At 37.2% G+C, this 23,992-nt stretch overlaps 1 protein-coding gene across 2 annotated transcripts in view; it reads right to left on the minus strand.

Annotated features, from left to right (window-relative positions):
- RNMT (RNA guanine-7 methyltransferase) overlaps positions 1-23,992 on the minus strand; it is a 42,254-nt gene that overhangs the window by 14,059 nt on the left and 4,203 nt on the right. For both annotated transcript variants that reach the window (XM_036897259.2, XM_036897258.2), the window contains exons 2-7: positions 18,557-19,014; positions 17,079-17,214; positions 6,713-6,838; positions 4,224-4,339; positions 3,120-3,301; positions 2,443-2,607 (exon numbers count right to left, since the gene is read on the minus strand). In XM_036897259.2, the coding sequence (XP_036753154.2) occupies positions 2,443-2,607; positions 3,120-3,301; positions 4,224-4,339; positions 6,713-6,838; positions 17,079-17,214; positions 18,557-18,976 (1,145 nt within the window). In that variant the 5' untranslated portion in view covers positions 18,977-19,014. The remainder of the gene's footprint in view (positions 1-2,442; positions 2,608-3,119; positions 3,302-4,223; positions 4,340-6,712; positions 6,839-17,078; positions 17,215-18,556; positions 19,015-23,992) is intronic.

Below are 23,992 nucleotides of genomic sequence, written 5' to 3' on the forward strand. Positions count from 1 at the left end.
CTGCAGCTAGACTGAGCTTTCCAATATGCATACATGTATTTTTATGCTCTTCACTGGCTCTCTAGCACTCTTAGGACAGAGTTCAAAAGCCTATGACATGGCTTCTAAGGCACACATTTGTAGGAATGCCACCTCATTTTGAGCCACCTAGTCCATGATTCCTTAAGACCAGTGGCTGTCCTTCAGTTCCTTGAATGAGCCAAGCTCTTTCCCACTTCAGGGCCTCACACATCTCCCACTACTTGGGACATTCTCCCTTCCAGTCTTCAACTGGCCAACTCCTTTTCATCTTTTAAATGTTGACTTAAACATTCCAGGGGAGCTCCTTAAGTCCTCAATAACATTAGGTCTCCCTACTATACTCTTTTTTTTCCCTCACAGCATTTGTCAAGTTTATAACTATCTGCAGACAATACTAGGGAGCCCGGGTAAAGAAGGTAAAGAGGCAGCAGGTAAATAAGGAGAGGAAGAGAGGAAAAAATTCTGAAAGGGTACATGGGAGGAAATGCTTGTGAGGTAACAGCTGAGGGGAGAGGGTGAAAGAAACATTTGTGAGCCAGTGTGGTTGGTATGTAAGAGGCATATGTGAGACAGGAGTCCCTGTAACTTGAATTAGCCTGCCTTGGAAAGACAACATGAGTAAAATTAAAAGTCTCTTCTATTCCAGGCAGTTCATTTTCTATCATAAATCTCCAAAACAAGCCCTTAAGAATGAGACCAAGTTTAACAACTAAGAAATTTCATAATTACAAACAACTGAAATGGATTTGACCAATTTGAATAGGTTTGCCACATAAAAACTAATTGTATTTTTGTTCAGTTTCTTATGGCAAAATGGCATTTCAAAGTGCCTACACATTTTCAGATTGTCTTACCAAATGATATGTTTCAGTAATTTTTTAAAAATTTAGATACTAAAGTGATGAATTTAAGTAGAAAATTTAAGTGCTTAATGCCAAATGATTTCCCTCATTTGTGGAGTATAACAATGAAGCAAAACTGAAGGAACAAAACAGCAGTAGCCTCACAGACTCCAAGAAGGGACTAGTAGTTACCAAAGGGGAGGGGGGGAGGGAGAAGGGGATTGAGAGGTATTATGTTTAGTACACATGGTGTAGGGGATCACGGGGAGAACAGTGTAGCACAGAGAAGGCAAATAGTGAAAATAGTGAATCTGTGGCATCTCACTACACTGATGGACAGTGACTGCAATGGGGTATGGATGGGGACTCGATAATATGGGTGAATGTAGTAACCACATTGTTTTTTTGTATGAAACCTTCATAACAGTGTATATCAATAATACCTTAATAAAAAAAAAAGAAAAAGAACATTTAAGTGCTTGCATATTAACATTAAAAAAAACCTTTCATTGTATTCTTAATCTTTTTGGGTATACTCAAATCACCAACTTTGTTAACCTAAAATACCAATCTAATATATTAAACACATGAAACAACCTACTAAAAATACTTTTCTTTTATAAAGTTAAAGAGCAGTAACATATACCAAAAGAGTACTAATTTTAAGGGGAAAAAATGTATTTAAACTTTTTAACTTTTCAGCTTTTAAATTGCGCATAACAATTTTCCTCATGTTAGCTCATATGCTACTTAATTTTCTTGTATTATATTAAATATTGTATAAAATTTTCAGATATTGCAGAATTCTGAAAATCATATTATACCCTTAATTTCACAAGCTGACAGATAATTCAAATAATCACCAAACAAAAACAAGCAATAAATAAAGCTCTTCTTTTTCCTCAGTTAACAAAACTTCTGTTCTTAAAAAGCAGGAAATCAAGTTCAGTCAACTGTGACATGCCCTACATTAAGTGAACTCTTCCATTCTCCCTATTAGGGAAAACCCCAAGACCAAGATGTCTCATAAAGCCTTGAAGCCTTACCTGATGAAGCCTGGTAGCTGGGCTTTCCCTGTGTCTATGGTTTGCCAGGACTCCTAGGAATTCAGGTGCATGAGTGAATACACTCCTGAATTGGGATTTTATTAGCAACATTGCCTAATTTCAAAGCTATAGTGAAATATGAAACACCTTTCAATACCTATCCTGTCAAAAGGAGGATTTTGCTCTATGGGACTCTTATTACCAAAGTTACTAGTAGTTACTTTAAAAAAAAGCTTTTTGCTGTTTGCAATGTCAGTTATTTTCTGCCATATGGTGAAGCCAACAGGCTCCCTTTTTTACCTTCTGCATAAAATTATTCCAGGAATTAAAGAAAACTAAGTAAGGCTTTTGGAAAATCTATGGCACCAACCCTGAATTTGAGGCTACAAGGTAACCTCTTTCTTTTACAAGGTTATACTTTTTTTGGGGTCTCATTTAAAATGAAAAATGAATAGAAATGCTGACTTTTTTCCCCTCTCTTCTTTCTCTCTTAAGGCAAAAAGAGAACAGTAACAGATTAATGACATTCTTACTCATTTAGCAATGGAAAATAGACCAAGAATTCAGGGACATCAACAACACCCTCCAAGTTGAAGTCGTATTTGCAGCCAAATAAAGGATAATTTCCTTTCTTCTGAAATTTCACAGTATATATTTCATTTCCAAACGATTCTGTTTCTGAAACTTCAAGACGTCTTCTACAAAGGTTATCCCCAAACCAAAATAAAAAGATTAAAATTGGTATTAGCTCATTTATTTTTATCAGATTATGTATGTGAACAAAACTACATGATGCAATTTTAAAGACATTTGATTGTTTTTAATTGGATGAGCATTGTTTTAAGAAACAATGCACTCAAAGATCATTAACAATCTCACCAGTAAAATTAGATTGCAAGTAGGTTTTACTCTCATGACAGCTGGTTAAGCCTCTGTGCCTCATTTCTGACCTGGAGTTAGACTAGCAGTATACCACCTCTGGTTTGATAGAGTATCAATCTCCAACTTACACATGAAAATGTTTTAGGGGTTCAACTGTAAATCTCTTTTGAACTTGTTTTGAGTTTCTACTCAAACACATTATCAAAGTGCTCATCCCTTTTAAGATACACATGGTATGTTTTATAAACTCTATTTCTGATAGTTGTTACTTTAAAATAAGCTTAATGCTGAGTATTTTTTAAACCACAATATATTTAAAAGTACTTACATCAGTTCAAAGCTATTGGGAGTGGTTCCAATAAAATAGCCTCCAGGGCTCAGTCTCTCACAGGCATTTCTGAGCATCATGTCAGCCTGCTCATAGGACTCAAATGAGTAATGACAAACAAACTGACAACTGCAGATGTCAAAGCACATTTCTGGGTCACGGAATTTGTCAATCAAAAGTTCCTGAAATAAATTAAAATGGGCCAAGATTTTGAAGCTAACTGAAACATAAAAACTTTCAGTGATTTCTAGAATGAGTCCTTAGAATAAAAGCAGATATGCCCCTCCCACTAACATATCATTTCTGTTATTATGTTTAATAAAGGTCATAATGAAATCTTTAGTTCTGGTTCAACAGAATTTGATTTGTTTTCATAGTCATTTTAAAAACCAGAGATTCTCAAATCATGTTAAAAAATAATCAACTATATTGAAAGGAGCTGATCCTTTCATTTAGCTTTACTTGAAAGTAAAATGATGTTGAACAGTAACTAGGGTTAAAAAAAAATACAAAGCTGGCCTTTGGAACATTTCTTTAAACGCCAGTTTCCAACTTCCTAGAAAAATACTACCACTTCTCACTTTCACAACTGCAAATAAAATGTGTAGAGTTAAAGGTACTTATAATAGTTTAATGAGGTAGCAAGTCAAAGAACATAAAGTTAAGCAGAGACTTTCACTATTCAAGTGTGTCTTAGTTCTTAACTGTCACAGTTGTAAAGAGAGTCAGAGACAGGAAGAAGGTGGATAACATCAGACTCTGATATGTTGGGACACTATTCTAGTAAATTACAAGGTGAACAAATTTATTATTCTAATACATTACTGGTAAGTCCAGTTCTATTTCAAAACACTGGAAGATAAATCTTGTGCAAACAGGAAAGTGACAAACTATTCAAAAAATTTTAATTATTAAAAGCAAGCAATTCCCAGAACTTGAGTAGATTTAACAAAATTTACCAGAAACAGAATTGAAACTGAAAATGTATATCCTAAGATTTTTAATGCTTCAGAGCACATTTTTAAAAAAGAGCTGTTTTTAAAACAAATCATTTACTGAAACTAAAATTTAAAAAAGTAACAAAATAACCAAAAAATCCTATACCTTTGAACTATCAGCAATTATAAATTCTGCATTGAAAATATATTCATTATCACGACAACGGTTTTTCATGTCCTCATACCGCTGCTGACATTGTTTGACAGAAATATCAGCGATATCTGGAAGGGAAACAGGTGTTAGTAACTATCAACAAAGACCCACAGAGAGAAAATGTAAACGCAAAGATGGCGCAAATCTAGACATTAATCTCAACAGATAAACTATGGCATGAAATCAAACCTTAGTACACTCAAAAAGGTTTTTTCCTTCAAAGAAGAAAAACTCTTTGATGCAATGCAAATGCCCTATAGTTTTTCAAAAGGATTAAAAGCTTTCTTAATAGACACTGGTAAGTTCTATCACGATTTTTAAATGCTTATCACAAATTAAAAGTTGGAAGTTTAGATTCAAATTTGTTATAAAACCTAACACTATACAACCAACTTTGGAAATATCAATTTTTTCTTAATAAAATGTATTTGCCTTTTCCTTGTGTTGAGATTCGCACTGATGATGCAAAAGCAATGGTGGGTAAAATGCTGGTACCTTAATCATGAATACAAGGTAGTAACACCAAATAGTATTGGTAATAGTTAATATAGTCTTCACTACTATAAACTAGCATAGGAAAAAAAAGCCAATTTCATTTAAGAATGTCCTTGATAAAGCAGTAAAAATTAACTTTATTAAATCTTGGCTCTTGAATACATGTTTTCCATATTCTGTGTAATGAAATGGAAAGCAGTAAAATGTTTCAGCTATATAAAAAAGTCTGATCAGGAGTGGGGTAACTGCCTTTTGAATTGTACTGGCCACTTTTTTCAAAGAAAACTGTTTTCGCTTGAACCATGGACAAACTGGTTATTCAACTTGGCAATTTGGCAGACATTTTCTTGAAAATGAAGAAAGTAAGCCTGTCACTTCAAGGAAAACAACATACAGTATTTATTACCAATGACAAAATCTGAGCTTTCAAGTGAAAATTACAATTCTGAAAAACTCGTCTCTACTACCATGGGCTGGGCATCTTGCCAATGCTCAAGACTTTTCTGACTGTTAGTGATATTAAACAAATGTCTTTTTTTTTTTTTTTGTAGATAATTATTTTTTATTGTAGGGTAGTTGACACACAGTATTACATTAGTTTCAGGTGTACAACAGTGATTCAACACAAATGTCATTTTTTAATGTCAACATTAGACATCATTTCTTGATGTCAACGTAACTTAAGTGAACAATACTTCTCCAAATTACAAAATCTTGCAGGAAAAAATATCCATTCAAAGTGCAACGTAGACTAATGGATTTAAATGTAACAGATTATGAAAAGTTCATCTATATGAATTCAGATTCCATACTGTAAATGACCTTGAAGGAACTACCACTTGTTCTGATATAGTACCAAGTTCTGATATAGTACCAAAGATGAATATCCTCAGTTATCAGAAATGCTATTGAAAGTCCTTCATTTTACAAGTACTTATCAATAAAGTAACATATCAAAACATATGGAATGCAGTAACAGGTGTGAGAATCCAATTGTTTCATTCCAGACTTGAAAGAGATTTGTAAACACACTTTTCAAAATTCCAGTCTTCTCACTAAATGTTATTTAATTAAAAATATTTTTATAATTCTCCATTTTAATGTCTATAATTAATAGACATAACCACATACACAGCAGCTTTCGGGGTCCTCAATTATTTTTTAAGCGTGTACAGTGGCCATAAAACCAAGAAATTTGAGAAATGCCAATCTAGGCAATATTTCAAAGGTGGTGCCATGCACTTCCTGTTAATCGTCACAATGGAAAGAACAGGATGTCTCCTGTCATCATCCTTCAGTGTGAAAACTGAAGAGTGGATTCAGAGATTTGACTCTTTCAGTTATTAAGTTCCTATCAACCTTTCACCTAAAAGCTTTCACATCTTTTTATGCTTATTGCTTAGCTCTATTATTGCATGAAGGGTAGAAAATAGTGATTTTCATCATTTCTCCTTTATTACGATTTTTCAATAAAAAGGAATTCCCCTTTTCCTATATTTGGTTACCTTGAAATATGGTTCATATACAGTAGGGAAGATAAATACTCAACCTTCCTCCCTCCCACACTTAATTTCTGAATTTCAGATTAATGAGTAAGCTTTCTAGCAAACTCCAAGGGTGAACAAGATGTTTCCTTTTATTTGATGTGTTTCAGTCCACTGTAATCACACACCTTTTAATGAAGAAATTGTTCTATCTTTGGCCAGTGGAATTCAAGTTTGTGCTTTAAACATGACTTCAATAATCTTTCATTGCTTCTTTCTTTTAGGATTATAACACCATTGTTAATGTCTCACAACTCATTTTAAGAAACACCTATCTCATGTGTACCCCCTAGATATTTTGTCATAAGATATTTTAGTGTCATTGGGTAATGAGGTACTTCTTATTTTCCACTTACCTAACTAGCCACAAATTACTCTTTCACATGCCATTTTTTATCTTACCAGTACAAACGAGCTTGCTAATTCTTCCCTTTTTCCACTTGAGCAAATCTCCACCTTTACCACATCCCAGGTCCAAAACAGTGATATCACGTTTCTTTTTCTGTCGTACCTTTTCTAAAAATTCTCCTAAAAGAGAGAAATGTCATAATAAATGATCTCTTGTCCATTTTTACTAACGTATAAATTGTTATGCCTCTAATAACTAACTTTTGTCCAACACATAAACTACTAAATGTTCATTTATGTAATTATATAATTATAACATACATATGTTATATAAATATAACTTTTGACAAACATTTTGAAAATAACTAAGAATTAATAACTTGATCCTCTAGTATTAAAGATGAAACAGTATGGGTCTGGTATTTTAAAAAATTTAAACACATTTTTGAAGGTTACTTTCAGGATTTGATTCAACATTAAATATCGGCCATTTTAATTAATAATTAATACAAAATGACTCAACACTTGTTCGTAAAACACTTTTTTTTTTTGCAATTTTCCCTTTCCAAAGCATTTAGCTTATTATATACTTAAGTAAATCAAAATAATTATGGGATAAGACTATTTGATTTTCATAAAAGATGTCAGGTTTGCCACCAAAAGAAATACAAGAACTACTCAAAAAATTACACATTCCTCCCAATTTTACTGTCATCAGAATTCTTAAACACTTTTAAGTAAAAATGGAATCTTTCATTCCATTCTACAAAATCACATTAACAGCCAATGATTATCAGCAGATCTCCATACATCCTTAGCCAAATGGTTCAAATATTAAAGGTATACTAACACTTTTAGACAACTAAAGTATTCAGCAATTTTAAAACTTGATACAATCCTAAATCCTAGATCTACTCTTCCTGTTTGAGTTTAACTCTTCCTATTTCACGTGTACTATTTCTGACTGCTAAAATATTCTGTGTAAATACTTCTGCTTTTCACTATCCATAGGATCTTGCTTTCAACAGAAGCACAAGTATTCCATATTTAACTTTCTGCTATGAATCTTAAGAAAACAGCATTAAACAACACTGAAACAGTGAAAAACAAGAATTACAAAAGCTCTTTATTTCCACGTAGTAAGACTAAAGACAGGGGAAGTGATCACCATAAATCAAAGATATCTTCATCAAATTCAAGAAGACCACTCAACTAGTTACTGAGCTATAAGTACCAACAAGAAAGAGAAAATGAATGACAAAGAATGGGTGTTGAAAAGAGAAAGGAAAAAAGCCAGAGAAGCAGCTGGCACAGGCCACCTGGACTGCATTAGGACCACAAGGACAATCGCAGATAGCAAACAACCCACTGAGACAGTTGCTGGAACAGCTGAAGAAGGAAAGAAAAACATAAATATGCTGACAGATAAATTTTAAAGTCTGACTTAAGTCTTTTTAGAAATGACCAATTTTCCTGATTATATTTTCTACATTGTTAGTAGAAAATATGGCTGAACTTAAAAAACTTTACTGTGAAAAAGTTCCAAACACACTGGCTTTTAAAAATTCTCTAAACTCATGTAAGAATATGACTTTAACGTACTAGAAATATATAGGACTAAATACATTCTGAATCCTTTCCTCCACTGACATCCATTTCAACTTCAAAGGTGAGCTTCCATAGATAAAATACTGGCTGCAAAAGTGGAATGTCTTCATCAATCTTCAAAGTACACTTTATTTCTCCGCAGTTACCGCACAAGAAAAACAAGTTCACTGAACAGTCAACACACATGACCTTTATCAATTCATTAAAGGCCCAGAGGTAAAATATCATGATGCTGTCCATTTTCTTGACTTAATGGAACTTGAATGTTTAATCCAACACTACATCATTGCTCCAAAAGCATTAGAGTAGAATAACCACTGATTAGCACTAGGTAACCTTAGTTTTAAGTTAAAAAGAGCACATTGCCTTTTGAAAGCCTGATTATCAAATTAGTATCAATCAAAAACATTAATATCGGGGGGGCGGAAGATGGCGGCGAGAGTAGAGCAGCGGAAATCTCCTCCCAAAACAACATATATCTATGAAAATATAACAAAGACAACCCTTCCTAGAATAAAGACCAGAGCACACAGGACAATATCCAGACCACATCCACACCTGAGAGAACCCAGCGCCTCGCGAAGGGGGTAAGATACAAGCCCCGGCCCCGCGGGAGCCGAGCGCCCCTCCCCCCAGCTCCCGGCGGGAGAAGAGCAGGCAGAGCGGGAGGGAGACGGAGCCCAGGGCTGCCGAACACCCAGCCCCAGCCATCCGGGCCAGAGTGCAGGGCCCTCGATACTGGGAAAACAGGGCAGCAAGAACAGTGAGCAGGCACTGGAGGCTGGGCGACAGAGGACATAAGAAAAGCGCGCGACCATTATTTTTTTTTTTTTTTTTTTTTGCTTTTTTGCTGCTTTGTTTTGGCGAGCGCTTTTTGGAAGTCTTAAAGGGACAGGGACCCCAATATTAGGGAAACAGGGCAGAAAGACCGGTGAGCAGAGGCCTGAGGCTGGCACCGGAGAATAAAGAAAAACGAACGACCACCTTTTTTTTTTTAATTAAAAATTTTTTTTTTTTTTTTAATTAAAAAAATTTTTTTTCTTGCTTTTTTTTGTGGTCGTTGTTTTGTTTTGGCGGGTGCTTTTTGGAAGTCTTAAAGGGGCAGGGCGGGCCACTTAATCCAGAGGTAGGGAATCCGGGATCTCTGGGCACCCTAACCCCTGGGCTGCAGGGAGCAGGGAGGCCCCTTACGGAGATAAATAGCCTCCCAGCAGCTCCTGCTCCAACGCGACTCCACCATTTTGGAGTAGCTGCCCGAGCCAGGCCACGCCCACAGCAACAGCGGAGATTAACTCCATAGCAGCCGGGCAGGAAGCAGAAACCCTGTCTGCGCGCAGCTGCGCAGCACAAGCCACTAGAGGCCGCTGTTCTCCCAGGAGAGGAGGGCCACAAACCAACAAGAAAGGAAGTCCTTCCAGCCGTCACTCGTCCCAGTTCTGCAGACTATTCCTATCACCATGAAAAGGCAAAGCTACAGGCAGACAAAGATCACAGAGACAACACCAGAGAAGGAGACAGACCTAACCAGTCTTCCTGACAAAGAATTCAAAATAAGAATCATAAACATGCTGACAGAGATGCAGAGAAATACGCAAGAGAAATGGGATGAAGTCCGGAAGGAGATCACAGATGCCAGAAAGGAGATTGCAGAAATGAAACAAACTCTGGAAGGGTTTATAAGCAGAATGGATAGAATGCAAGAGGCCATTGATGGAATTGAAATCAGAGAACAGGAACGCATAGAAGCTGACATAGAGAGAGACAAAAGGATCTCCAGGAATGAAACAATATTAAGAGAACTGTGTGACCAATCTAAAAGGAGCAATATCCGTATTATAGGGGTCCCAGAAGAAGAAGAGAGAGGCAAAGAGATGGAAAGTATCTTAGAAGAAATAATTGCTGAAAACTTCCCCACACTGGGGGAGGAAGTAATCAAACAGACCACGGAAATACACAGAACCCCCAACAGAAAGGATCCAAGAAGGGCAACACCAAGACACATAATAATTAAAATGGCAAAGATCAAGGACAAGGAAAGAGTGTTAAAGGCAGCTAGAGAGAAAAAGGTCACCTATAAAGGGAAACACATCAGGCTAACGTCAGATTTCTCAACAGAAACCCTACAGGCCAGAAGAGAATGGCATGATATATTTAATACAATGAAACAGAAGGGCCTGGAACCAAGGATACTGTATCCAGCACGACTATCATTCAAATATGACGGTGGGATTAAACAATTCCCAGACAAACAAAAGCTGAGGGAATTTGCTTTCCACAAACCACCTCTACAGAACATCTTACAGGGACTGCTCTAGATGGGAGCACTCCGGGAAAGAGCACAGCACAAAACACCCAACATATGAAGAATCGAGGAGGAGGAACAAGAAGGGAGAGAAGAAAAGAATCTCCAGACAGTGTATATAACAGCTCAATAAGCGAGCTAAGTTAGGCAGTAAGATACTAAAGAGGCTAACCTTGAACCTTTGGTAACCACGAATTTAAAGCCTGCAATGGCAATAAGTACATATCTTTCAATAGTCACCCTAAATGTTAATGGGTTGAATGCACCAATCAAAAGACACAGAGTAACAGAATGGATAAAAAAGCAAGACCCATCTATATGCTGCTTACAAGAAACTCACCTCAAACCCAAAGACATGTACAGACTAAAAGTCAAGGGATGGAAAAACATATTTCAAGCAAACAACAGTGAGAAGAAAGCAGGGGTTGCAGTACTAATATCAGACAAAATAGACTTCAAAACAAAGAAAGTAACAAGAGATAAAGAAGGACACTACATAATGATAAAGGGCTCAGTCAAACAAGAGGATATAACCATTCTAAATATATATGCACCCAACACAGGAGCACCAGCATATGTGAAACAAATACTAACAGAACTAAAGGGGCATATAGACTGCAATGCATTCATTCTAGGAGACTTCAACACACCACTCACCCCAAAGGATAGATCCACTGGGCAGAAAATAAGTAAGGACACGGAAGCACTGAACAACACAGTAGAGCAGATGGACCTAATAGACATCTATAGAACTCTACATCCAAAAGCAGTGGGATATACATTCTTCTCAAGTGCACATGGAACATTCTCCAGAATAGACCACATACTAGGCCACAAAAAGAGCCTCAGAAAATTCCAAAAGATTGAAATCCTACCAACCAACTTTTCAGACCACAAAGGCATAAAACTAGAAATAAACTGTACAAAGAAAGCAAAGAGGCTCACGAACACATGGAGGCTTAACAACACGCTCCTAAATAATCAATGGATCAATGACCAAATCAAAATGGAGATCCAGCAATATATGGAAACAAATGACAACAACAACACTAAGCCCCAACTTCTGTGGGACACAGCAAAAGCAGTCTTAAGAGGAAAGTATATAGCAATCCAAGCATATTTAAAAAAGGAAGAGCAATCCCAAATGAATGGTCTAATGTCACAATTATCGAAATTGGAAAAAGAAGAACAGATGAGGCCTAAGGTCAGCAGAAGGAGGGACATAATAAAGATCAGAGAAGAAATAAATAAAATTGAGAAGAATAAAACAATAGCAAAAATCAATGAAACCAAGAGCTGGTTCTTCGAGAAAATAAACAAAATAGATAAGCCTCTAGCCAGACTTATTAAGAAGAAAAGAGAGTCAACACAAATCAACAGTATCAGAAACGAGAAAGGAAAAATCACGACGGACCCCACGGAAATGCAAAGAATTATTGGAGAATACTATGAAAACCTATATACTAACAAGCTGGGAAACCTAGGAGAAATGGACAACTTCCTAGAAAAATATAACCTTCCAAGATTGACCCAGGAAGAAACAGAAAATCTAAACAGACCAATTACCAGCAACGAAATTGAAGAGGTAATCAAAAAACTACCAAAGAACAAAACCCCCGGGCCAGATGGATTTACCTCGGAATTTTATCAGACATACAGGGAAGACATAATACCCATTCTCCTTAAAGTTTTCCAAAAAATAGAGGAGGAGGGGATACTCCCAAACTCATTCTATGAAGCTAACATCACCCTAATACCAAAACCAGGCAAAGACCCCACCAAAAAAGAAAACTACAGACCAATATCCCTGATGAACGTAGATGCAAAAATACTCAACAAAATATTAGCAAACCGAATTCAAAAATACATCAAAAGGATCATACACCATGACCAAGTGGGATTCATTCGAGGGATGCAAGGATGGTACAACATTCGAAAGTCCATCAACATCATCCACCACATCAACAAAAAGAAAGACAAAAACCACATGATCATCTCCATAGATGCTGAAAAAGCATTTGACAAAGTTCAACATCCATTCATGTTAAAAACTCTCAGCAAAATGGGAATAGAGGGCAAGTACCTCAACATAATAAAGGCCATCTATGATAAACCCACAGCCAACATTATATTGAACAGCGAGAAGCTGAAAGCATTTCCTCTGAGATCGGGAACTAGACAGGGATGCCCACTCTCTCCACTGTTATTTAACATAGTACTGGAGGTCCTAGCCACGGCAATCAGACAAAATAAAGAAATACAAGGAATCCAGATTGGTAAAGAAGAAGTTAAACTGTCACTATTTGCAGATGACATGATACTGTACATAAAAAACCCTAAAGACTCCACCCCAAAACTACTAGAACTGATATCGGAATACAGCAAAGTTGCAGGATACAAAATCAACACACAGAAATCTGTGGCTTTCCTATATACTAACAATGAACCAACAGAGAGAGAAATCAGGAAAACAACTCCATTCACAATTGCATCAAAAAAAATAAAATACCTAGGAATAAACCTAACCAAAGAAGTGAAAGACTTATACTCTGAAAACTACAAGTCACTCTTAAGAGAAATTAAAGGGGACACTAACAGATGGAAACTCATCCCATGCTCGTGGCTAGGAAGAATTAATATCGTTAAAATGGCCGTCCTGCCCAAAGCAATATACAGATTTGATGCAATCCCTATGAAACTACCAGCAACATTCTTCAATGAACTGGAACAAATAATTCAAAAATTCATATGGAAACACCAAAGACCCCGAATAGCCAAAGCAATCCTGAGAAAGAAGAATAAAGTAGGGGGGATCTCACTCCCCAACTTCAAGCTCTACTATAAAGCCATAGTAATCAAGACAATTTGGTACTGGCACAAGAGCAGAGCCACAGACCAATGGAACAGACTAGACAATCCAGACATTAACCCAGACATATATGGTCAATTAATATTTGATAAAGGAGCCATGGACATACAATGGCGAAATGACAGTCTCTTCAACAGGTGGTGCTGGCAAAACTGGACAGCTACATGTAGGAGAATGAAACTGGACCATTGTCTAACCCCATATACAAAAGTAAACTCAAAATGGATCAAAGACCTGAATGTAAGTCATGAAACCATTAAAGTCTTGGAAGAAAACATAGGCGAAAACCTCTTAGACATAAACATGAGTGACCTCTTCTTGAACATATCTCCCCGGGCAAGGAAAACAACAGCAAAAATGAGTAAGTGGGACTATATTAAGCTGAAAAGCTTCTGTACAGCAAAAGACACCATCAATAGAACAAGAAGGATCCCTACAGTATGGGAGAATATATTTGAAAATGACACATCCGATAAAGGCTTGACGTCCAGAATATATAAGGAGCTCTCACGCCTCAACAAACAAAAAACAAATAACCCAATTAAAAAATGGGCAGAGGAACTGAACAGACAGTTCTCCAAAAAAGAAATACAGATGGCCAACAGACACATGAAAAGATGCTCCACATCGCTAATTATCAGAGAAATGCAAATTAAAACTACAATGAGGTATCACCTCACACCAGTAAGGATGGCTGCCATCCAAAAGACAAACAACAACAAATGTTGGCGAGGCTGTGGAGAAAGGGGAACCCTCCTACACTGCTGGTGGGAATGTAAGTTAGTTCAACCATTGTGGAAAGCAGTATGGAGGTACATCAAAATGCTCAAAACAGACTTACCATTTGACCCAGGAATTCCACTCCTAGGAATTTACCCTAAGAATGCAGCAATCAAGTTTGAGAAAGACAGATGCACCCCTATGTTTATTGCAGCACTATTTACAATAGCCAAGAATTGGAAGCAACCTAAATGTCCATCAATAGATGAATGGATAAAGAAGATGTGGTACATATACACAATGGAATACTACTCAGCTATAAGAAAAGGGCAAATCCAATCATTTGCAGCAACATGGATGGAGCTGGAGGGTATTATGCTCAGTGAAACAAGCCAAGCGGAGAAAGAGAAATACCAAATGATTTCACTTATCTGTGGAATATAAGAACAAAGGAAAAACTGAAGGAACAAAACAGCAGCAGAATCACAGAACTCAAGAATGGACTAACAGGTACCAAAGGGAAAGGGACTGGGGAGGATGGGTGGGTAGGGAGGGATAAGGGGGGGAGAAGTAGGGGGGTATTAAGATTAACATGCATGGGGGGGTAGGAGAAAAGGGAGGGCTGTACAACACAGAGAAGGCAAGTAGTGATTCTACAACATTTTGCTATGCTGATGGACAGTGACTGTAAAGGGGTTTATAGGGGAGACCTGGTATAGGGGAGAGCCTAGTAAACATAATATTCGTCATGTAAGTGTAGATTAGTGATAGCAAAAAAAAAAAAAAAAAAAAAAGGGCAGTTCCTGTGTGGTAACCTCCAACGAGTTCTACACAAGGGTATAAAGGGCATATAAAAGTGTAGGCAAAGGGTCTGTTTGTGTTTATACAGAGGATCAAAGCCTAATTGGGCTACCCCGAAAATGAACTAAGATACGATATGAAAAAGAACTTCCAACATCTGCACCCTCTGGAAGACTCATGCCAGAAGATGATCATCAAAAAACCCCAACAAAGATCCACGCACTGCTACAGCTGTAGATGCACTCATCCCACCAGTTCCTGGACCTGCCATGGGAATGAGGAAGGAGATATCTAAGCTGGCCTGTGCATACAGTAAAACAACAAAATTGGACTGGATCTATACTGTTGGAACTCAACCAAGAATTTGGAGAAGTGCAAATTGTAGCGCTCCAAAGTCTTACAACTACAAACTATTTATTGTTAAAAGAACATATGGCATGTGAACAGTCCCCAGGAATGGGTTGTTTTAATTTGTCTGATTTCTCTCAGACTGTTCAAGTTCATTTGGACAATATCCACCATATCATAGATAAATTTTCACAAATGCCTAAGGTGCCTAACTGGTTTTCTTGGTTTCACTGCAGATGGCTGGTAATTACAGATATGCTTTGGTTATGTAACTATACTCCTATTATGTTAATGTGTGTGTGCAATTTAAGTAGTAGCTTAAAACCTATACATGCTGAAGTTACTCTACAAGAAGATATATCAAAGAAATAATCAATCTTCCCATGTTTTCTTCCGCCTGCTACTTCTATAGCTTTTCTTCTTCCTTCCTAATTACAACCCTTAAATAGAATTCGTGCCTCATATCAAATTTACCGAGTATCATAATTCTTCCAAGTGGTAAAGATACCTCAAGACAAATGCTGGGCACAGAAGCCACAGGGCATAAATATGCAAAGAAGTAAAAAGCTAACTTTTTCAAACAATAAGGCTTCTCTCTCACTCACCAACTTCACATTTCCCTGTATGGCCCCGGAAGATGACTGGTTAGCCAGAGACGGGTAAGATTCCTCAAGGGAGGAACAACCTAAGACAGGCACAGTCGCAGGGGGGCCATCAGGTGAGAAATTGGGGATCAACAGAGGTGAGGCTTAGAACCTCACCCCCCCGTTCTGAGAGAAATCTTCTGCATACGTGGATGTTTTATTGCCCTGGTCTAGCTTGGATTAACACATAGTCTACAGGCACACACCTGATCATCTACATGTGCTCTCTTACAACACTAAACTATGTTTTCTACCTTTATCTTGTATCTACCTACCACTTCAGCATTTTATTAAAAATAATAATAATAAAGAGAGAAATGTGGTATCCACATATAAATCAAGTATAAAAACCAAATGAGTATTCATATTTGAACTGACTGTTTAGAGTTCATAATGCATGAGCAAAACCGAAAGTTTCTGTGATGACTGCCCTTGTACTGTTCACTATGTAACTTATTCATTATGTAAGAATTTGTTCTACATGTAAAAACTTGTTTGTTATGCCTCAGAAGATTGGAGACTGACAAAAATTAGGCTTGGGGTGGAATAATGATTGTGCATTGAGCATTGACTCCCCTATACAGAATTTTATTGTCGTTAACAACCATTTGATCAATAAATATGAGAGATGCCCTCACAAAAAAAAAAAAAAAAAAAAAAAAAAAGGACAGACTTCCAATGGTAAAATAAATTAGTAACCGGGATGTAATGTATAGCATAAGGAATATAGTCAAGATATTGTAACAGCCTGGTAGGGTGATAGCTGGAACCTAGAATTATGTATATAAATGTTCTACCACTGTGTTGTACACTTGAAACTCATGTAATGTAATACTGTGTGTCAACTACCCTTCAATAAAAAATAATTATTAAAAAAAAAAAAAAAAAAGAAAAAAAAAAAAAAACATTAATATCTTATGTAGTCAACCAGAAATAAATATGAGAAGAATTTATCTCAAATACCTAGTTTTAGCTTTGACTCGTTTTAAAAAGTCAAGGTTTGGTAATTAAATGAATCAGAATTAAAGACTTAGTAGCATAGTGTATGATTAACCCTTTTGGGAGAAAAAAAAAGAGACATTAGCTGAAACAAAAAATTTCAAGCTATAAATGAAAAAACAATCTTACCAATGAGGACACTTTTCATCCAATTATTAAAGTTTCTTAAGTAAAAAATACGACTTTGGCTACGCTTCTCCAAACCAACTTCCTGAAGTTCATTGTAGTGGGCAGCCACAGCTGAGCTGTGTCCTTCTTCCAAGTTCTGAAAATAAGAGAATGGAACAAAACTAAGGATTAGAACATGGCAAAAATAAGCCTGAAGAGCATCTGACCTATGTAAGGATAAAATACCACTGGCATGGATAAGCTTCAATAAGCAATGAACCACAGAAATTCCACTAATTATAATCAGACATAAGATTTGTTTTCCCTTTTTCCCTATTTTTAAAAATGTCCTGGTTTAAAATTTTCATCTTGCTCTTTCGTCTGTATAATTTTGGTATCAATGTTTTAATAAAAACAGTACTCTGCAAAAGTTCTGATTTATTCAATAAATGCCAGTCAGTGGATGAGGTTCTTACAAGAATAAAATAGAAATTATATTTATTATATTATTAAAAAATTGTTGTATTAAATGAAATAATATACACAAAGTGATTAGAACTCACATTATGTTCAGTGTCAGTGATTTCTATTATTTGCTATTAATCTAATTCAATAATTTCCTTTTATACTCCCTATTTAAGACCCTAAAAGTGCCGGGCTTCAGATCCCCCAACTTCCCTATTCAACTGAAGTGCTTCACCTTTGACCTATTTTACATATTAAGTTTAAGATTTTTCGCTTGAAAAAAGGGATCTCTTGCTAGTAAAAGTTTGAAAACTGTGTTTATAATGCAAGTTTCTCACTCCACCAATGACAGATACCTAGCTTATCTGCCACTTTCCTCTTCAAGGCTGATGGCAGGTTTTTACTCATTTAATGAAATAACACTAAATACTCTTTCCCTCCAAATCCAGATTCTGTCCTTCACAATATAGTATTCCCAGATGGAAAGGACCTGCTATCCCTTGCTCTGTAATATCCCTGCTACTTATCAGGCTTTTGCAACCACTTAGATAAAATGTATGTAACTACCCCCAGAAAGTTGGAAACAATATAGCTTAAGGTATTACATTAAGAAAGTACTGTAAAGCTGGGTATCATCTTCAAATTTATCATTTTTAGTGATAATCTCAATTACTTCACACAAAAAAGATGAACACCTAATAAAAAGGGAAAAAAGGCAAATCATCTGAACCTTATACTCTTATCTTTTTTAAAACAGTAAGGAAAAGCAAACAATAAAAACTAGCTATCAAGGTTCAAGTTAAATAAAGAGTCCTGAAATAGCATAAAAATTATTTCATTAGCAGAAATTTCACATATATAAAAACAATTACAAGAGTTTTAAAAGCCTACATTCTATCTTAAGATGCAATTTATTAGAAATAGAACATTCTTAACTTAGTAAGATTATGTAAAAACCAGTATTATTTCACAGCTGCTCCAATTTTCAATCTGGCATATTCCATTACAAATAAAAGAAAATACATTCAACATACTTTGTGCCTTTCAGGAACATCCTCGAGTTCTATTTTTCTCTTTTTCTTAGTACCATCTTCAGCAGAAGGTTCATCTTTTGGAAAATCCTTAATTTCCAGTTTTCTTTTCCTTGAAATACCTTCATCATCACCAGACCCTTTTTCTTCTGGGACAGTTTCATCATCAAGTTTTCTTTTCTTGTATGTAGAATCTTCCCCACAACTAGAACTCTCCTTTACAAGATCATCTTCAAACTCCATTTTTCTCTTTTTTGGTGTGTCTACCTGCCCGCAGGTAGGAGCCTCTTTAGAAAGTCCAGTCCCAATAGTGGTTGAGATTTCATTAATATTGAATGAAGACACTGTTTCTGAATTTATTGGTGCTTTTGCCTCTTCAAGAGAGATCTCTGCACATTCCTCTGCTTTTGCAGAATTTTCCATTTTTGATTACTTACACCATAAAACTTTATGAACTAACACTGAAATGGCAAAAATGTGATATTATTTGTAAATATAATAATGAGACTTTAAACAATTTAACCAGCAAGTAGCCACTTAATTTCAGTGATCAACTAGTTTAAAAAATATATCATTATAGAATATTGAAAACAATGTTAATTGGTATATATTACATAGGAACTTCTGAATATGCTAATATGGAAGCGCTAATTATAATCCCCAAACACTTCTACAATCTTAACCACAGAAGTCACTACTGGCATGGAAACTGACAAATGAAGTAGGGGTACTATGCGAGTAATAGTTCCATTTCTATTCTGATCCTTATTCTACAGACTTGATTCCCAAACTGTGTGCTGGGCACTGTAACAAACATTCAGAAAAAGCAGAATATTTCAAAATATTACGGGAAAGAGTAGAATCTGACATGCGCAAGATATCACAGATACAGCTTCAAATGGCACAGTTTCAACAAGTATACTGCGTTACCTTTCTTATCAGTAACATCAGAACTCTGTGGAGCTGAGATTTCGGTGGTACCAGAGAAAATCAATGTGAAAAAGGAAATAAAGATGGTGAACTCAAATCTGATTCAAGGTCTGAGAAGTTGTCCAGTACCCAACAGGTGACCCACACTATTAGTAAGCACTAGTGGTTAACTAAGAATTAAACACAGAATCATTTTTTATTTAAATTTGCATATTAAAAAATTAAGTTGTGAGGACATAAATACTACTAAATTTTTTTGGAGTAAACTACTAAAGTGGTACTGCTAGGTATTTGTTTTGGCCTAGTAATACTGAAAAAAGTCAGAGACATTAAGGCCACCAACAGGAAAAGGCTGGGAACCTACAGATGACTTCTGAAATCCTTATTTCATAATGGCTGTCAGAATTAGGTAGAAAATGATGAGAGAGAAAAGGCTTTGGACAGAAGTTTCAAAACCCAGCCTGCAACTTAATGATCATTAAGTTTCTTTCCAATGTTCTTAGGCCTATGTGTAAAATAGGAGGGGGAGGAGGAAAGCGATAAGTGAACCTATCTTTTGGACAAGAAGTCATTCAACAAATTTACTGAACTACAGAGGAGCTCAATGAGGCACTGTGTATACTAGTCTCCAAGAAGTTTACAGATTATATACCGCTATTAAAGTATTAGGATTATACTTTTTATCAAAGTATTATTCAAACCAAATGAAGAAGGGAGAGAAAAAGTCCAAACAACAGTGAGATTCAGCAAACTCAGAACCGGAAAGTTATGGAGGGGGTGGGAGGGCAAAAGTCTTTTCAATAAAGAAATAAAATAAGAAATAAAGCTGCTCAAGGGAATGAGTCAAAACAACTCACTATAAACCCAGAAGGATTTAGAAGATAATAGTTTTCACTGTCCAGGGTTTGAAGTAAAATACCAAGGCATACCAAAGCAGGAAGAACTGAATCAGAGGGAAAAAAATCACTAAGAAATGTAGTTTTCAGAGTAACTGCTTAAAATGCTTACCTAGTAAAACCCAATTATCCAATCCCTACCTCCTCCTCCCTGCCATTTATTTCCTAAAAGAGAAATAGAAATAGGTTTTAAATTCAAATAAACCAATGTGATTTTTCACCTTTAACTATAATTAATCACTAAAAATTAGTGTCAGGAATGAGAGTGAACTTAATATTATTTCTGTAAGTGAAATATCACAAAAACATAATCAGAGTCCTGATTCTCAAGATGGCAGCGTGAGTAGGGTGGTGGATATCTCTTCCCAAAACCATATTTATTTTGAAAATACAGCAAATACAGCTATTCCTAAAAAAGTGACCAGAAGATACAGTACACCAGTCAAGCCACATCTACATCAAACATCTCATGAAAAGGTAAGATACAAAGCCGTGACCTGGCAGGACCCAAGCAATTCCCCCACCCCAGCTCACCAGAGGGAGGAAAAGAATCAGAGTGGGGAGGGAATGGAAGCACAGGACTGCTAAATAACCAGCCCTAGTAATCTGCACCGGGAGCACAGACACACATTGCATGGTGTACTGGATATTAGAGGAACGGAAAAGTAAAATCCAAGACTAAGATTGCAAACAGGTTCCCACAGCCGGCTGCCCTGGGACAAAAGAAAAGTGGGCGCTTTAAAAGTCTTAAAGGGACAAGGGTTTAACAGGTGGACAAAATTGTCCTGGCACACTCAGCCCAGCAGGCTGGGAACTTTAAGGAACTTCAGGCGCCTCAATCCCCTGGGTGGCAACGCAGCTCCAAAGCCCCTCATAGTGATAAGCACCCTGCCATTCATTTCCCCACGCCAGTACTGCAAGCGAACTGGCTGACCCACCATTGCTGCAGAGCAGCCCTGCCCACAGCAACCACACAGACACTTCTCCCAGTGCACGGCTAACTGGGACAGACCCAGAGGCTGCCCAGTGCCCACAGTTGACAAACACAGACAGTGGAGACCAGTGCAGAGTCTGGAAGGCACAAAGGGGCTTTATTCCCTCAGCGAATAAGCACTGCTTGACTGTAAACCCCACCAGTGCCCTAGGCCATCCTGAGGGCCGCCCCACCAAGGGCAGCTAAGGAGATTAACCCAGAGGCTGCCACCTACACCCACCTGACCGGCACAGGCAGAGGAAACTGGCATGGAGTCTGCAAAGCATGTACGGGCTCTGGCCTTGTGGTGAACATGCACTGTGGGCCTGCAACCACTGCCAGTGCCCTAGGGCATCGCGAGGGCTGCCCCACCAATGGCAGCTCAGACACTGCTACCTGTGTGCGGTTGCCCAGCACAGGGAGTAGAGACAAACCCAGAGTCCGGAAAGCAAATGGGGCACCGTTCATGTGGGAGAACACATGCTGTTCGCCTGCAACCCCTGCCAGTGCCCTAGGCCATCCTCAGGGGATTAACCCAGAGGCTGCTCCCTGTGTGCGGTTGACTGGCACAGACAGCGGAGATGGGCAAGGCGACCAGCAAGCAGGAAGGAACTTTGTTCTCCCAGCTGACATGCACCACTCATTGGCGATCACATCCATCCCCATGAAAGGCAGAATGTTGTTCAGTCCAAAATCCCTCAAACACCAGAGAGAGGGCCTGGTGAGACCGAAAACACCAATATTCCTGAAAAAGAATTCAAAATGAGAGTCATAAGCACGCTGATGGAGCTACAGATAAATATACAAGACCTAAGGGATGAATTCCAGAGGGAGATAAAAGAAATGAAACAAACAATGGAAGGATTTAAGAGCAGACTGGATGAGGTGCAAGAGACTGTTAATGGAATAGAAATCACAGAACAGGAATAGAGAGAAGCTGAGGCAGAGAGAGATAAAAGGATCTCTATGAATGAAAGAATATTAAGAGAACTGTGTGACCAATCCAAATGGAACAATATTCGCATTATAGGGGTACCAGAAGAAGAAGAAGACAGAAAAAGGGATAGAAAGTGTCTTTGAAGAAGTAATTGCTGAAAACTTCCCCAATCTGGGCAAGGAAATAGTCTTTCAGACCATGTAAGTCCACAGATCCACAACACAAGGGACCCAAGGAGGACAACACCAAGACATATAATAATTAAAATGGCAAAGATCAAAGATAAGGACAGAGTATTAAAACCAGCCAGAGAGAGAAGAAATATCACCTACAAAGAAAAACCCATTAGGTTATCATCAGACTTCTCAGCAGAAACCTTACAGGCCAGAAGAGAATGGCATGATATATTTAATGCAATGAAACAGAAGGTCCTTGAACCAAAAATACGATATCCAGCAAGATTATCATTTAAATTTGAAGGAGGGATTAAACAATTCCCAGATAAGCAAAAGTTGAGGGAATTTACCTTCCACAAACCATCTCTACACTGTATTTTAAAGGGACTGCTCTAGATGGAAGTTCTCCCAGGGCTAAATATATGTCATTAGAGAAAATAAATATAAGCAAAGAAAGCAGACCTACCAAATACTAACTAAATGCAAAATCAGCTATCCACAAATACAGCCAAGGGAAACACAAAAGAGTACAGAATAAAATACCAAACATATAAAGAGTGGAGGAGGAAGAAAAAGGGAGAGAAAGAATCATCAGACTATGCTTATAATAGTGTAATAAATGAGTTAAGTTAGATGATTAGATGGTAAAGAAGCTACCCTTGAACCTTTGGTAACCACGAATCCAAAGCCTGAAATGGCAATAAATACATATCTATCGATAAACACCCTAAATGTAAATGGACTGAATGCACCAATCAAAAGACATAGAGTAACAGAATGGATAAAAAAGCAAGACCCATCTATATGCTGCCTACAGGAGACTCACTACAAACCCAAAGACATACACACCCTAAAAGTAAAGGGGTGGCAAAAGATATCTCATGCAAGCAATAGGGAGAAAAAAGCAGGTGTTGCAGTACTTGTATCAGACAAAACAGACTTTAAAACAAAAATGTCACAAGAGATAAAGGACATTACATAATGATAAAGGGGTCAATCCAACAAGAGGATATAACCATTATAAATATCTAGGCACCCAACACAGGAGCACCTACATATGGGAAATAAATACTAATAGAATAAAAGGAGGAAACAGTATGCAATGCATTCATTTTAGGAGACTTCAACACACCACTCACCCCAAAGGACAGATCAACCAGACAGAAAATAAGTAAGGACACAGAGTCAGTAAACAACACACTAGAACAGATGGGCCTAACAGACATCTACAGAACTCTACACCCAAAAGCAGCAGGATACACATTCTTTTCAAGTACACACAGAACATTTTTGAGAACAGACCACATACTAGGCCACAAAAAGAGCCTCAGTAAATTCAAAAAGATTGAGATTGTACCAGCCAACTTCTCAGAACACGAAGATACAAAACTAGAAATAAATTGTAAAAAAGAAAACAAAAACGCTAACAAACAGCATGGAGGCTTAACAACACACGCCTAAATCATCAATGGATCAATGACCAAATTAAAAAGAGATCAAGCAATATACGGGAATAAATGACAACTA

Source organism: Manis pentadactyla, chromosome 6, assembly GCF_030020395.1.
Source record: "Manis pentadactyla isolate mManPen7 chromosome 6, mManPen7.hap1, whole genome shotgun sequence".
Lineage (NCBI taxonomy): Eukaryota > Metazoa > Chordata > Mammalia > Pholidota > Manidae > Manis > Manis pentadactyla.